The following is a 15214-nucleotide window of genomic DNA, read 5'->3' as shown; positions in this document are numbered from 1 at the left end:
GTAAAACTGAGTATCCTACCGATCCTCGACTTCGGCAATGTCATCTACAAAATAGCGTCCAATTCTCTACTCAGCAAACTGGATGCAGTTTATCACAGTGCCATCCGTTTTGTTAATAAAGCACCTTATACCACCCACCACTGCGACCTGTATGCTCTAGTCGGTTGGTCCTCGCTACATATTAGTCGCCAGACCCACTGGCTCCAGGTCATCTACAAGTCCATGCTAGGTAAAGCTCCGCCTTATCTCAGTTCACTGGTCACGATGGCAACACCCACCCGTAGCACACGCTCCAGCAGGTGTATCTCACTGATCATCCTTAAAGCCAACACCTCATTTGGCAGCCTTTCCTTCCAGTTCCCTGCTGCCTGTGACTGGAACGAATTGCAAAAATCGCTGAAGTTGGAGACTTTTATCTCCCTCACCAACTTTAAATATCTGCTATCTAAAGCAGCTAACCGATCACTGCAGCTGTCCATTGTTAAATAGCCCACCCAATTTACCTACCTCATCCCCATACTGTTTTTATTCATTTACTTTTCTGCTCTTTTGCACACCAGTATCTCTACCTGCACATGACCATCTGATCATTTATCACTCCAGTGTTAATCTGCTAAATTGTAGTTATTTGCCTACCTCCTCATGCCTTTTGCACACAATGTATATAGACTCTTTTTATTATTTTTTTGTACTGTGTTATTGACTTGTTTATTGTTTTCTTCATGTGTAACTGTGTTGTTGTCTGTTCACACTGCTATGCTTTATCTTGGCCAGGTTGCAGTTGTAAATGAGAACTTGTTCTCAACTAGCCTACCTGGTTATATCAAGTGGAATAAAAAATACATTTAAAAAAATACACCTCAGCACCCCTACTCAGACGAACCCGCAGGTGAAGAAGCCGGATGTGGAGGTTCTGTGCTGGCATGGTAACACGTGGGGTGCGTTTGTGAGACCGGTTGGACGTACTGCCAAATTCTCTAAAATGACATAGGAGGCAGCTTATGGTAGAGAAATTAATATTAAATTCTCTGGCAACAGTTCTGGTGGACATTCCTGCAGTCAGCATGCAAATTGCATGCTCCCTCAAAACTTGAGACATCTGTGGCATCTGTGACAAAACGGCCCATTTTAAAGTGACCCTTAATTGTCCTCAGCACAAGGTGCACCTGTGTAATGATCATGCTGTTTAATGAGCTTCTTGATACGCCACACCTGTCAGGTGGATGAATTATCTTGGCACTGCTCACTTATAGGGATGTAAACACATTTCTGCACATAATTTGAGAGAAATAAGATATTTGTGCGTACAGAACATTTCTGGGATTTTTTATTTCAGCTCATGAAACATGGGACCAACACTTTACATATTGCGTTTATATTTTTGCAGACATTGATGTCAGACATGTACTTACCCCAATGCTCTGTTGCTGATGACTGGGATGAATGCAGGAGCAGATTTCAGGAGCAGGACAAGGCACCCTCTTTTTGACTGGTGACTGGCATAAGGGCATGTATGTGATAGGCCTATCTGGCTTATATGATTTGATGGTCAAAATGCTTCTTAACAGCATAATAAAGTGTATTTTCTTAGTCTAAGTAAAGTGACACAAGATGGTCATAATGCTTCTTAACAGCGTAATAAAGTGTATTTTCTTAGTCTAAGTAAAGTGACACAGGATGGTCATAATGCTTCTTGACCGTGTCAAAGTGTATTTTCTAAAAGTCATTTAAAATTTGATTTAAAAATGACATGCACTACTGTTCAAAAGATTGGGGTCACTTTGAAATGTCCTTGTTTTTGAAAGAAAATCTATATTTTTGTCCATTAAAATAACATAAAATTGATCAGAAATACAGTGTAGACATTGTAATGTTGTAAATTAATATAGTAGTTGGAAACAGCAGATTGTTTTAATGGAATATCTACATAGGCGTACAGAGGCCCATTATCAGCAACCATCACTCCTGTGTTCCAATGGCATGTTGTGTTAGCTCATCCAAGTTTATAATTTAAATAGGATAATTGATCATTAGAAAACCCTTTTTCAATTATGTTAGCACAGCTGAAAACTGTTGTTCTTTTTAAAGAAGCAATAAAACTGGTCTTCTTTGGGCTAGTTGAGTATCTGGAGAAGCAGCATTTGTGGGTTCGATTACAGGCTCAAAATGGCCAGAAACAAAGTACTTTCTTCTGAAACTTGTCAGACTATTCTTGTTCTAAGTAATGAAGGCTATTCCAAGAAACTGAAGGTCTCGTAAAACGCTGTGTACTACTCCCTTCACAGAAAAGCGCAAACTGTCTCTAAGCAGCATAGAAAGATTAGTGGGAGGCCCAGGTGCACAACTGAGCAAGAAGACAAATACATTAGAGTGTCTAGTTTGAGAAACAGATGCCTCACAAGTCCTCAACTGGCAGCTTCATTAAATAGTACCCACAAAACACCAGTCTCCACATCAGCAGTGAAGAGGCGAATCCGGGATGCCTTCTAGGCAGAGTTACAAAGAAAAATACATATCTCAGACTGGCGAATAAAAATAAAATATTAAGATGGGCAAAAGAACACAGACACTGGACAGAGGAACTCTGCCTAGAAGGCCAGAATCCCGGAGTCGCCTCCTCACTGTTGACGTTGAGACTCGTGACCATATTATGAGATGTGATGACAAGTTATGTCAGCTGTTATGACATTATGACACGGTTATGACCGTGTCATAATGTGTTATGACACTGGGAGTCGAGTAATGTGTTACCTAAATAACTTGTAAATGGTTTATTACGGACCTATAAAATAATATTACATAAGTTCCAACTCTGTGTTGTCAATGAATGAAGCTAGCTAGCTAGCAGGCACATTGACCGCCACATCCAGGCTGTATCACATCCGGCCGTGAGTCCCATAGGGAGGCGCACAATTGGCTCAGCGTTGTCTAGGTTTGGCCGTGGTAGGTCGCCATTATTAATAAGAATTTATTCTCAACTGACTTGCCTAGTTAATTAAGGTCAAATCAAATATAACGTTAAATGGCTACCTCTTTTCATTAACTTCACACCTGGCTAAAATGACCAAATCCTGAAAAGGTACATTTTCAATCCAGACAGGCTGAACTCATTGGCCATTTCGCCTCTCACCCTGACTCATTCCACCTCATGGGTGGCTTGGCTGGTGATATATTCTGGTGAGTGAGACCCCATTGAGCTACAGTAAACATAGCTCCGCAGCTGGATCCAGTTCAGAATGCCTCTTTAAGCCAAGTGCATTGAGTGGAGGAAGGGAGCTTGGTGTTATGAGTTCTTTTGTATCCCATTACACTTGACCAACTGCCAGCATGACATGCCAAACAGGCTGGAGCCGTGCGCAGTTCAGCATGACTTCTTCCCAGGGAAAACACTGTCTTTGATGGCTGATGGGTCCGGTATATGCATATAGAAGCCGTGTCTCAGATGGGGCTATTGGCCTCCGACTACATGCTAAGCATTGGCCAGGCTCATAGCAACTTGTCAGCCCTCTTACTCTAATATCTGATGATTTGTGATTAAATGAAATGTGATGGTATAAGCAACTCAGCAACAAAAACAGATTATGAAAATAGGAAACCCGTTTGACAACAATGACCCCCATACCATAGCATAGGGGAAAGGGGGGTGAGGATGAATTCGTTTGTTGCATTGTTTTCAATATTATTGATGCTATTGCTTTGTATTTCAGCGCTTTCTCTTTCTCATGACTTCTGGCTTTTAGCAATTTGGAAACTCCCATTTACACCCTTGCACTATCACTGCCCCACATCCTTGTGACAACACATAACAGCTTTACAGTATATTGCTGTATCTAGCTCTATTTCCATATGTAAAAAAAAAACTAAAATGAATAGGGTTACCTCTCCTTCCTGAAAGGCTTTTGAATCACAGACTCAGAGCAAAATATTTAATCAAGCTTGAATCCACAAGCATTATAACGGAGGATGTATCTCAATAGGAATTATTAGCCTCCTCTTCTCGGCTCCTTTACCTGCACTGATGTTACTGAGCTGGTGTAAGCAAATCCTTGTTGGGCATCTACCACATCACTTTCACCTATCTAATGCTTTCAGATCAGTGCAAACGAAGGAGAGGAGACGGGAGAGGAAAGCACATTACACTATTGGGATTCCCCCTGGTCCACACAGACAGTAGACTACTTCTGAATCCAGCTGACAGCAACATTCCAGTACCGCCTACCCTGCCGCCCACTCAAGTAAGCCCTGCTGTGTGTGTCTGTCTGTGTGTGTGTGTGTGTGTGTGTGTGTGTGTGTGTGTGTGTGTGTGTGTGTGTGAGACATCCTGGGGTTTTCCATCTGGCATCTATTGTCCTGTGTATCCAGAGGTTTAACCCTATTCAACACACTCTTGAAGCCTTTCAATCAAAGGTCATTGTTTGTCATGGATTGTCTGTTCTCTGCTGTGGCATCTGTCGTGATGGGTGGGTCTTTGTCCTGTCTATCAGAGGGATGTCCCCTGGGTATTTCACTGAGGTAAGCACTGAATAGTTAAGCTGAATACTCATACTAACCCCACTAACTGTGTGATTTATGATGTGAATTTAGTATATAGTATGCTTATTGGTCATAGTATGGAAATGGTTAGTATGCCAAAAGTTCCCGGATGTCATACTAAGTTCGCCAAAATACTAAGTATACATGCAGTGGACACTATTTCCGTTATTTTAGGGCCCACAATGCAATTCTTCAGAAAATGGGCGTGGCTTCATAACTTTTCCGATTTTAAGAAAAAGAAATAGGCAACCGATGTCGGACGAGAGCGGATACAAATTACGAACCGCATAGCATTACAACAGTATGTACTTTACTGGCATGGTAGCTAACTTTAGTTAGCAGTATATTAACTATCTGATATCTAACTAACTACCCAACTTTTTTGACTTGATTATTCACATCATTCTTAGCTAAGTGGTATTGTCATTGTGAGTATCAAGGAACACTGTTAATTCTATCAATCTACTCCGATTTCAGAGCACTCTCGTGCAGAATAACTAATGAATTTACGAACACTCGACAACACCCGTTGAATATGGCCGGTGTCAGTAAACATTGGCAAAAAAAGCATAATTAAATTGTTGCCAGCAGCACAGTTAGTCCAATGCTCTGGATAACAAGAAAACAGCCTAACATGCTCTGCTAGGGAGAGTAAAATGGTCAGAGTGAGGTGTTCTCTCATTTGTGTCTGGAAGTAGCTAGCCAACGTTAGCCAGTTAGCTTGGGTGCTTGATTGCCATTGAACGCTCGGATCAACCCTACTCCTCAGCCAGAGCATCCAGTGTGCGCACTGAACGCTTCGAGAGCTAAACACACTCAATCAGACAATGCTCCAAATTTATGAAGGCACAGAGCACACTCTGGCACTACAGATTGAATTTACGAACACATCTGAAATCGTAAAATGTTTAGCTAGTCATTTGTTATGCTAACAAGCTACTTGGTAGGTTGCAAAGCAACAGCATCAACTTCCGATAGGCAGGCGAAGCTCTGGTACGCTCAACTGAAATGATGTAGTAGGGATGCACTGATATGACCAATATGATCCAATATTTTCCTTGCCAAAAAAAACACAATACTGATACTGATAACCGATATATAACATTCTTGCAACCATTACATTTTTCTAGTACAGTTAAATAGTTGAAACACACACACACTGACCAAGTTATTTGGTTTGCATTTACGTATGTCCCCATTTCCAGTGAAACATAATCAAAACCTATTTCTTTCACTTACTTGCTGTGCTGTTTCGTTGTTCATTTGTTCAGTTTCAACCAGGATTTCATCGTACATGTTAAGCAGTGACGTTTTAGCTGTCTGTGGCCTCTCTTCCTCGGTGCGCATTGTCACTGTGTCCGTTTCCATCTTGTCCAGCTATGTCTATAACATTTAACGTAAACCCTGTTTCTTCTCTGCATCTATGTAGCGGTCCTTGTACCTAGCATCGAGCATGGTGGCGCCACAGTGAGAATGCCACCGAATCGCTTGTTCAAAGTTAACCTGATAGTCTGTGTTGGCATTTTTGTTGAGCAGGCATTTCAAAGCCATGACAGATGCAGTTGAGCTTATTTCTCGAGACAGTTGTTTGAATGGAGCTAGGATTGTTTATGTTTCCAAGTTTCAAATATGTTCTCAAATGCCATTGAAATGGCAGCAGTGGTATGAGAACCAGCACATTCTTGAGCATGCAATACGGCTTTCCTCAGTGTGAAATCCTCATCGACCCACTGTGCTGTCAGACTCATAATGCTCATGGGGCTGATATCGCTGGTCCAAATGTCAGTCGTGAAGCTAATAGCAGTGACTCTCATGGATGTGAGTTTCAACAATACTGTGTAACTCCGGTAGGGCAACATCTGAAAAATGTTCCCTACTTGGTAGTGTGTACCAGTGCTCGACCAGTCAGTGAAAGCCAACATCATCCACGACAGAGAACGGTTGATTGTCAACGGCAATGAATGCCATTATCTTGGCGTTAATGGGTTTCACTTTTGAGTTGTCTAGCTGAAATTGTCTTACTCTTTCAAATGACTGCTCGACTTGTTGACTGCTCGATCCACACAGCAGACATTGTGGGCTAGGTTAGGAATGCTGTGTTGCACGTGTAGCGCTATATTTTTCATGGCGTCTTTACGTCATATTATGTTATATAGGTATGCACGTCAGCTTTGACATTCGTTTATAGTCCTCTTTCTTTCTCTCTCTACCTACGCCCCTCTCTCTTGCTCTACCTAGCCCCCCTCACTCTACCTACTCTTTCTTTCTCTCTACATACCCCCCCTCTCACTGACTACCTCTCTCTCTCTCTCTACCTCCCTCCCTCCTTCTACTGCCTTGGGCACTGGTCAACGAAGGCAGGACTGCTCTTGGATTTCATCGGCTATGTAAACAACCTGTCAAGGTGTGTGTCACGCCATGTGTAGACTGGCAGTGTTTAACCCTGTAATCAGCAGCAAGGTCAAAAGCTTAAAGGCATGTAAAACAAATGCAAATGTCCGTAGTGTAAAGATCATCTCTGACCTCCAACCAAATTACCCCCTATCCCTTTGTGCAACATGCCATGGGCTCATGATTTCAAGAACTAATCATAACATTTTTCCACAAACCCTCGTGAGGGATGGACAGGCAAGTCCATAGCCCCTCTGGGGTAAAGACCACAACCCTAACCACTACGCAGGGAAAGTAGGCTATAAACTCTCCAATGCTCCAAGGAATGTCACTTTTGATTAGAAGTGATGGTTTGTGGTTTTAGAGAAAGAGCAGTGAACCATTTGTAATCTCTAGTGACTCAACATGCTTGTCTGGCCAGACAGACAGGTAGACAGCAAATCCCAGATGACACATCTACCCAAAACCACATTATTGTGTCTGTGTGGACACAAGGTGGTGGGCAGGACAATTCCACATTGTTCCCAAAACAAGCGATAGATAAAATAACCGTTAGACAGATCATATAACTGAAACGCAATTTCAGTTTCAATGTATTTAATTTCTTTAACTAGGCAAGTCGGTTAAAAACAAATTCTTATTTACAATGATGGCCTACCCCGGCCGATGCTGGGCCAATTGTGCACTGCCCTATGGGACTCCCAATCATAGCCAGTTGTGATACAGCCTGGAATTGAACCAGGGTCTGTAGTGACACCTCTAGCACAGAGATGCTTTGCTTTAGACTGCTGCGCAACTCGGGAGCCCTACTCGGGGTGTATGGCTCATTTTCGAGTTATGCACTTTGTGTCACTTGTGCCGTATCCCTCATGTATCAGCATTTAGAGCAACTTAGGACAGTACGATATACAGTAAATAGGCTGTAAAGAGGGCAAGATACTTGTTTTAGCGAAGACCTGTATAATACGTGGGCAGCACATTTGCAAATAAACTAAGAACAAACTGCTTTAAGGTATAAGAAGGTCTGTATTTCAAGCTTTCAATGTGCAACAACTCTTTCCCTGTTCCCAGCATGCTCCCTGTTCCCAGCATGTTCCCCCACCCCCTCCTCTCTTTCTCTTTTTCCTCTATTTCTTCAGGAGAGGGCTACTCTCGTTGGTTGATGGGACAGTACTGTCTTTGTCTGAGGCCCTGTTGTAAAACCACGGCTCAGGGCTTTGGCAAAGGGGCACACAATTGAACTAAGCCATTTTAAATTATTTTAAAGCTGAACCCGCCTAATAAAGAAGGCCCCCAACAAGACAAGTCCCTGCATGCATCCACCCATTCATCCATCCATCTATCTAGCTTTACCGAAGTCTTGTATGTTGTGTTGCTAGCAAATGGATTTGGCCTACTGTATACAGCACTAGTTTTAATTAACAAGCCTCTAAGACTCTCCGGCAGTGTTAGGGGTGTCTGATGTTTTGTTTGTCTTTGTCCTCGGAAGGGCCACTATTAAAAACAGGTGCCTGTGGGTGTGCTGTGATTCAAGGGAAAATACAAATGATCTGAATCTTGAGTTACAGATGAATAAAATACATTAAGCCCTATACTGTATTGTGCCATGCCTCTGAGGACAATGGCCAACAGCAACAATGCTTATGATTTAAATGAAAAATCCTTAATAGTTTGACATTGCATTGTTAATTCCTCCTTTCCTTGAATATCTTGAAATGCTTTGCTAGGTAAAAGTTCAAGTTTAACCTAGCTTTCATCTATCGAATCATATTGATTTATAATTTGAAAGAAGGAAGGATTATTTAAAGTTTTGAAAGTGAGCCCCTGCATCCTTACGCCTCAACCCCTTCACCAATGCCTGGTGAAGTTGCACACCTGTGGAACTGGTTCACATGCCAATTCTGGCAACCCAACCCAAATAAACATATCCTATTGTTAGAGGAACAGCAGGCAGCTTTTAAAAATATATATGTTTTTCATATCTGGGCAATTCCACGCTTACAGAATTACTCTGAGACTCCGATTCCTTTACCACGAAATTGTTCATGTGTTTTTTTTCCGGGCATTTTTTCGACAGCTGAATACTGACGACCCACTTATCATGAAAAAAACGCTGTATTTTTTTCATCTCCAAGCTATTCTCTGAGCTTTCTTTCTGAGAAAAACATCAGGAAAAATACTTGTTTTTTTTGTTTTTGGGGAGTTGTAAGTAATGGTTCCCAGAGTACCCTTCACCTAGTTAAATAGGCCAAAGCGTTGGACACAGCGCTAATAGGGGTAGTCTTAGCCCGTAAGGCATCCCATTTACTCTTTGCACTCCAGGTATCACAGTGAATGATTTTGCCTTCAGTAAACACTGAGTGTGGAGATACTGGTGGGTGGTATGTGTGTATGTTTATGTGGGTGAACGGCACTGACAGTTGCTGTGTTTTTTTCTTGTTCTCTGCTAATGCCAAGATCTCTCTGCGGCTAAAAGGTGGGCGAGCTGTGAAGTGCATTTGGCTGGCTACAACAGTTCTATTATCACAAGACGGAGAGCACAGGATTCATGGGGATCCATTACACCACATTAACTTAAAACTGGGATAGACAGCAATAATTCAACAATCTCTGAAAGTATACCAATAACAGCTTTTCACACTCTTGGCATTCTCTCAAACAGATTCACGAGGAATGCTTTTCCAACAGTCTTGAAGGAGTTCCCACATATGCTGAGCACTAGTTGGCTGCTTTCCCTTCACTCTGTGGTCCAACTCATCCCAAACAATCTCAATTGGGTTGAGGTCGGGTGATTGTGGAGGCCAGGTCATCTGATACAGCACTCCATCATCCTCCTTCTTGGTCAAATAGCCCTTACACAGCCTGGAGGTGTGTTGGGTCATTGTCCTATTGAAAAACAAATTATAGTACCACTAAGCGCAAACCAGATGGGACGGCTTATTGCTGCAGAATGCTGTGGTAGCCATGTTGGTTAAGTGTGCCTTGAATTCTAAATAAATCCCAGACAGTGCCACCAGCAAAGCACCCCCACACCATCACACCTTCCCCTCCATGCTTCACAGTGAGAACCACACATGTGGAGATCATCCGTTCACCCACTCTGCATCTCACAGAGACATGGCGGTTGTAACCAAAAATCATACATTTTGACTCATTAGACCAAAGGACAGATATCCACCAGTCTAATGTCAATTTTTGGTGTTTCTTGGCCTCAATCCAGTCTCTTCTTCTAATTTGTGTCCTTTAGTAGTGGTTTCTTTGCAGCAATTTGACCATGAAGGCCTGATTCACTAAGTCTCCTCTGAACAGTTGACATTGACATGTGTCTGTTACTTGAACTCTTGTAAAGCATTTATTTAGGCACTCTTATTTTAAATGCATTCCAGGTGACTACCTCAAGAAGCTGGTTGAGAGAATGCCAAGAGTGTGCAAAGCTGTCATCAAGGCAAAGGGTGGCTACTTTGAAGACTCAAAAAATATAAAATATATTTTGATTTGTTTATCACTTTTATGGTTACTTAATGATTCCATATGTGTTATTTCATAGTTTTGATGTCTTCACTATTATTCTACAATGTAGAAAATAGTACAAATAAAGAAAAACCCTTGAATGAGTAGGTGTGTCCAAACTTTTGACTGGTACTGTATGTTGAATAGGACTTATAAAAGCCAATAAATTCACCTTATTATTGTAAAATAAATATGCTGTAGGCTATGCAGAGACGTGTTTAGGTCCACTCAAGTCTATTAGCTGTAGTTACATACTGAAGATCCGAGACCAGATGACACTCAAAACAGGGCATGACCCGGACCCAACAGAAAAGTTGATCTATGAAGACCTTGAGTCACAATACATGTGTTGGTCTCATCGTTTCACTTCGGATTTATTTATTTTTAATTTTTTTCACCTTTAATTAACCAGGTAGGCTAATTGAGAACAAGTTCTCATTTGCAACTGCGACCTGGCTAGGATAAAGCAAAGCAGTGTGACACAGACAACAACACAGAGTTATACATGGAGTACACAATAAACAAGCCAATAACACAATAAACAAGTCAATGACACAGTAGAAAAAATAAAGTCTATATACAGTTTGTGCAAAAGGCATGAGGTAGGGAATAAATAGGCCATATGAGCGAATAGTTACAATTTAGCAGATTAACACTGGAGTGATAAATGAGCAGGTGATGATGTGCAGGTAGAGATACTGGTGTGCAAAAGAGAAGAAAAGTAAATCAAATAAAAAGAGTATGGGGATGAGGTAGATAGATTAGGTGGGCTATTTACCGATGGACTATGCACAGCTGCAGCGATCGGTTAGCTGCTCAGATAGTTGATGTGTAAAGTTAGTGAGGGAAATAAAAGTCCCAACAGTGATTTTTGTAATTAGTTCCAGTCACTTGCAGCAGAGAACTGGAAGGAAAGGCGACCAAATGAGGTGTTGGCTTTGGGGATGATCAGTGAGATATACCTGCTGGAGCGCGTGCTACGGGTGGGTGTTGCCATCGTGACCAGTGAACAGAGATAAGGCGGAGCTTTACCTAGCATGGACTTGTAGATGACCTGGAGCCAGTGGGTCTGACGACGAATATGTAGCGAGGGCCAGCCGACTAGAGCATACAGGTCGCAGTGGTGGGTTGAATACGGTGATTTGGTAACAAAACGGATGGCACTGTGATAGACTGCATCCAGTTTGCTGAGTAGAGTATTGGAAGCTATTTTGTAGATGACATCGCCGAAGTCGAGGATCGGTAGGATAGTCCATCCAGGGTGGTGATGCTAGTCGGGCGGGCGGGTGTGGGCAGCGAACGGTTGAAAAACATGCATAGCGTTTAAGAGAAGTTGGAGGCCACGGAAGGAGTGTTGTATGGCATTGAAGCTCATTTGGTGGTTAGTTAGCACAGTGTCCAAGGAAGGGCCAGAAGTTTACAGAATGGTGTCGTCTGCGTAGAGGTGGATCAGGGAATCGCCTGCAGCAAGAGCGACATCATTGATATATACAGAGAAAAGAGTCGGCCCGAGAATTTAACCCTGTGGTAGCCCCATAGAGACTGCCAGACACCCAGACAATACGTCCTCCGATATGACACAATGAACTCTGTCTGTAAAGTAGTTGGTGAACCAGGCGAGGCAGTCATTAGAAAAACCAAGGCAATTTGCTTTATTATGGATGAAAGTCGATTTTTGGGTGCATTAATTCCACGTGGTTATAGTGTTAATTCCGTGTGGTTGCAGGTTTAAAATAGAAACAACTCAAAGGGTTAAATTTAGGCATTTATTTCAAGTTTAAGGTTAGGGCTATGGTTTGGGGAAGGCTTAAAACAAATTATTTAAAACAATGCGCTGTCTCCATCATGTATCATCATGTACTCTTCCTGCTTGCCTAGAGCCTTGTGAACTGCTGTGGCGCAATGGTCAAAGCAGCATGCTCTAGTGCCAAGCAGCATGCTCTAGTGCCAAGCAGCATGCTCTAGTGCCAAGTGTCAAGAGTTGGTGCCCAGTGTTGTGTCATTGTTTTCTTGTTTTTGTTTGTTTTTGGGGGGGTTGAGCACCAAGGAAGGCATATATCGACGTCCTCAAGACCTTTTCAAACATCCGAAATAGAAGACTGTTTCTATTGACCAGGCTGGATTAATGCCTAAGGAACTGAATTTCAATGTGTCCTATATGTGCTTGAAGTAAAAAAATAAAATAAAAAAGTGAATCCAAAATAAACTAGCAGTGTTATTAATAGTGTTTTTATTGAAATATTCAGTGAAAGTTTTAAAGAAGTAATTCCAATACCTCTTAATAAAAGAGATCCCAGGAAATCTTGGATGAGACGTGGAGAGACGTGTTCAGCTGTCAATAAAATTTTTTTGACTTTGAACTGTTGAGAATTGGTCCAAAAGAGCTGCTCAGGCCCTGGGGTTGATCATTTACATGAAGTTTGAATAAAGTTTGAATCCCATGACAAACCCTTTTGGCGTGGCATCCCAAATCCAATATGTTCGGCATCAGACACCAAGTTGTGTTTGACTGGTGCACACATGCTGATGTGGCATCTAGACCCAAGGAAGTTTGATAGGAATTTTTATATTTTCTTAGTCAATCGTTTACTTGACATGGTGATTTGTCATGTATTGAACAAACAGACAAGTAAGTAGTGAATGTATAACAGCATTGAGCTTTAAAAAAAATGGAAAATGGAAAACCAGAACAGGCACAGGATGGTAATCGAATAATTTCAACTGATAGGATAACAGATGTAAATCAGGTGGGCCGAACGTGACGATAGCGTCAGTCACAGTGTAGGACGTTCTAAGAACATTGCAGCCATACAGTCACACAATTTCCCAAGGAACGTTTTGAGCTGTAGCACCTGTGAGTGAAGCCTACATTAGATGTGTAACTAAGGGACAAACCATGGAAAGGAAGATACAGGGGTATGTCTAGAGCTGCTACCTCCCACTCAAGGTTGCAGGGAAGTTACTGTAACATTCAACGATGCAAACTGAAAGTGGAACAGATATTTCATGTATGGTATCACTTGGCTTGGGATACAATCAACCCTGCAGTGCCAAACACTGGAGGCGGATCAAATGAACATGCACTGCAGAACAATGCACGTTATAAGCTATGCAAATGATCAGACAAATTCAGACGTCATAGTTTTTGCTTTGAGAATGCGTTGAAAACAATCATCGTCTGCAGCTTTTGTTTACTCAGATTCCAGGATTTTGGCACATGTTTGATTGACTCCAATCTCAGCGCTGGTCCACTAAAGCTATCCGCTATGTCTTCCTCCTTCCAACATTATAGAGCCAAAAACATCTCCAGAAAAGTTTAAAAAGGCCACATCCTTCCAAAACCCCATTCATGTCTCAGTGGTCGCACCACTTTCGGCTTCTTCATGTGGTTGAACCGCTGTCATTAATTAGTCCTCATTGTTACCAGGATTAGTCCCCAACAGACAGAAAGGACTCTGTGGAGTTCTGGGCCGGACTTTGACAGAGTTTATAGAAGCAGCTCACTGAACTGAAGAATCACATTATTCCAAAATGCAAAGCACTCTGCCTTGTATACTGCCCAGTGTGAGAAATACTCCTGCTTAGCCCCTATACTGTCATTGGTTATCCCGTTGATGAGTGCAATTCATATCAATTCAATTCGAATCAAAGGGCTTAAGTTTTGCCGTCGCCACATAACAAAGACACGGTACTGCAGCTTCTTTTCTCTCTCTTAAGTAGTGGAGGACACCTGAGGGGCTTGAGATGATGTGTTCAGTTAGCTGCATGAAATAGTGTCCCTAACAACATACAGTACATTGTGCTTTTGAGACAATACATGTAATATGTGTAACTGTTTTAGGAGACCGAAATTGGTAAATACTTGTAGTGAGCGTTCACTTATGTCTTTCAGATGATACGATTTTAATCAACATTATCAAGGCGATAGCACCTGCTGCGGTAGTAGGCTAACTTGCTTTGCTATTCATCTATGAAATCCATACTGTACTCTATATCTTAGTTTGCCAACAGTATGCTTTGAATAATAAAATGCATACAGAACACTCTCCATTCATGCATTAGAGAAGAAGCCAATGAGAAAGACAACACGGACTCGTTCAAAGCCACATGTTATTGACTCATTAGGTCAGTGGAGCACCACAACTCATAGACCTGGAGAAGTACTGTAACATGAGACAACTGAAACAAAAGCACATGACAGCCCAATAGAAAAAGTGCCTTTCATTACCATCTTTCTGACAGTATCTCTTCTATCCCGCTGAATTTTTCTTCACATTTTTCTTTATAATCCAGTCCAGATAAATTCCATTTGACTCCAGAGAGAGAGGGGTCTTCTTGCCATGTTTCTCAATAGCTAAGTTCCTGCCATCAATAAAGGAAGGTCCACATCACAGTTAGTGGTCTGCGACCCAGAATAAGAAGGAAAACTCCCATTCGTTAGTGGCTTTCCCGTTTCAGTGAGTTGAGCTCAGAGCTGTGAAGTGTCTAGCTGCCTATTGCTTCACTGGCTCAACGTTTCAGCTTCTCTGGCAGCACTGTGTTTTGGAGCAAGTGGGAGCGCAGGAGAAAGAGGGAGCAAGAGAAAATGCCTGAGAAGGGGGAGGAGAAAATGCCTGAGAAGGGGGAGGAGAAAAGCTTTCTCTTTCAGAAGAAAATCCCTCTAGGCTTTTCAGGCTTTTTCTCAGAGGAAGCAGTAGCTTCAGACCAGTGTGGGATTCTCTTTCGCTCTCGCTCTCTCTCTCTTTCTTACACACAAACACAGGCCCACACACGCACGCAC

At 42.1% G+C, this 15214-nt stretch overlaps 1 protein-coding gene across 3 annotated transcripts in view; it reads right to left on the bottom strand.

Annotated features, from left to right (window-relative positions):
• LOC110528484 (pleckstrin homology domain-containing family G member 4B) overlaps window positions 1–14998 on the bottom strand; it is a 71709-nt gene extending 56711 nt beyond the window's left edge. For all 3 annotated transcript variants that reach the window (XM_021610585.2, XM_021610586.2, XM_036984065.1), the window contains exon 1: window positions 14663–14998. In XM_021610585.2, coding sequence (XP_021466260.2) covers window positions 14663–14665 — 3 coding nt within the window. In that variant the 5' untranslated portion in view covers window positions 14666–14998. The remainder of the gene's footprint in view (window positions 1–14662) is intronic.
• Between the last annotated feature and the right edge of the window lie 216 nt (window positions 14999–15214).

The sequence above is a fragment of the Oncorhynchus mykiss genome, chromosome 7 (genome assembly GCF_013265735.2).
Source record: "Oncorhynchus mykiss isolate Arlee chromosome 7, USDA_OmykA_1.1, whole genome shotgun sequence".
Classification (NCBI taxonomy): Eukaryota; Metazoa; Chordata; class Actinopteri; order Salmoniformes; family Salmonidae; genus Oncorhynchus; species Oncorhynchus mykiss.
The sequence above is the reverse complement of the archived record's forward strand: the minus strand, read 5'-3'. Positions and strand labels throughout refer to the sequence as shown.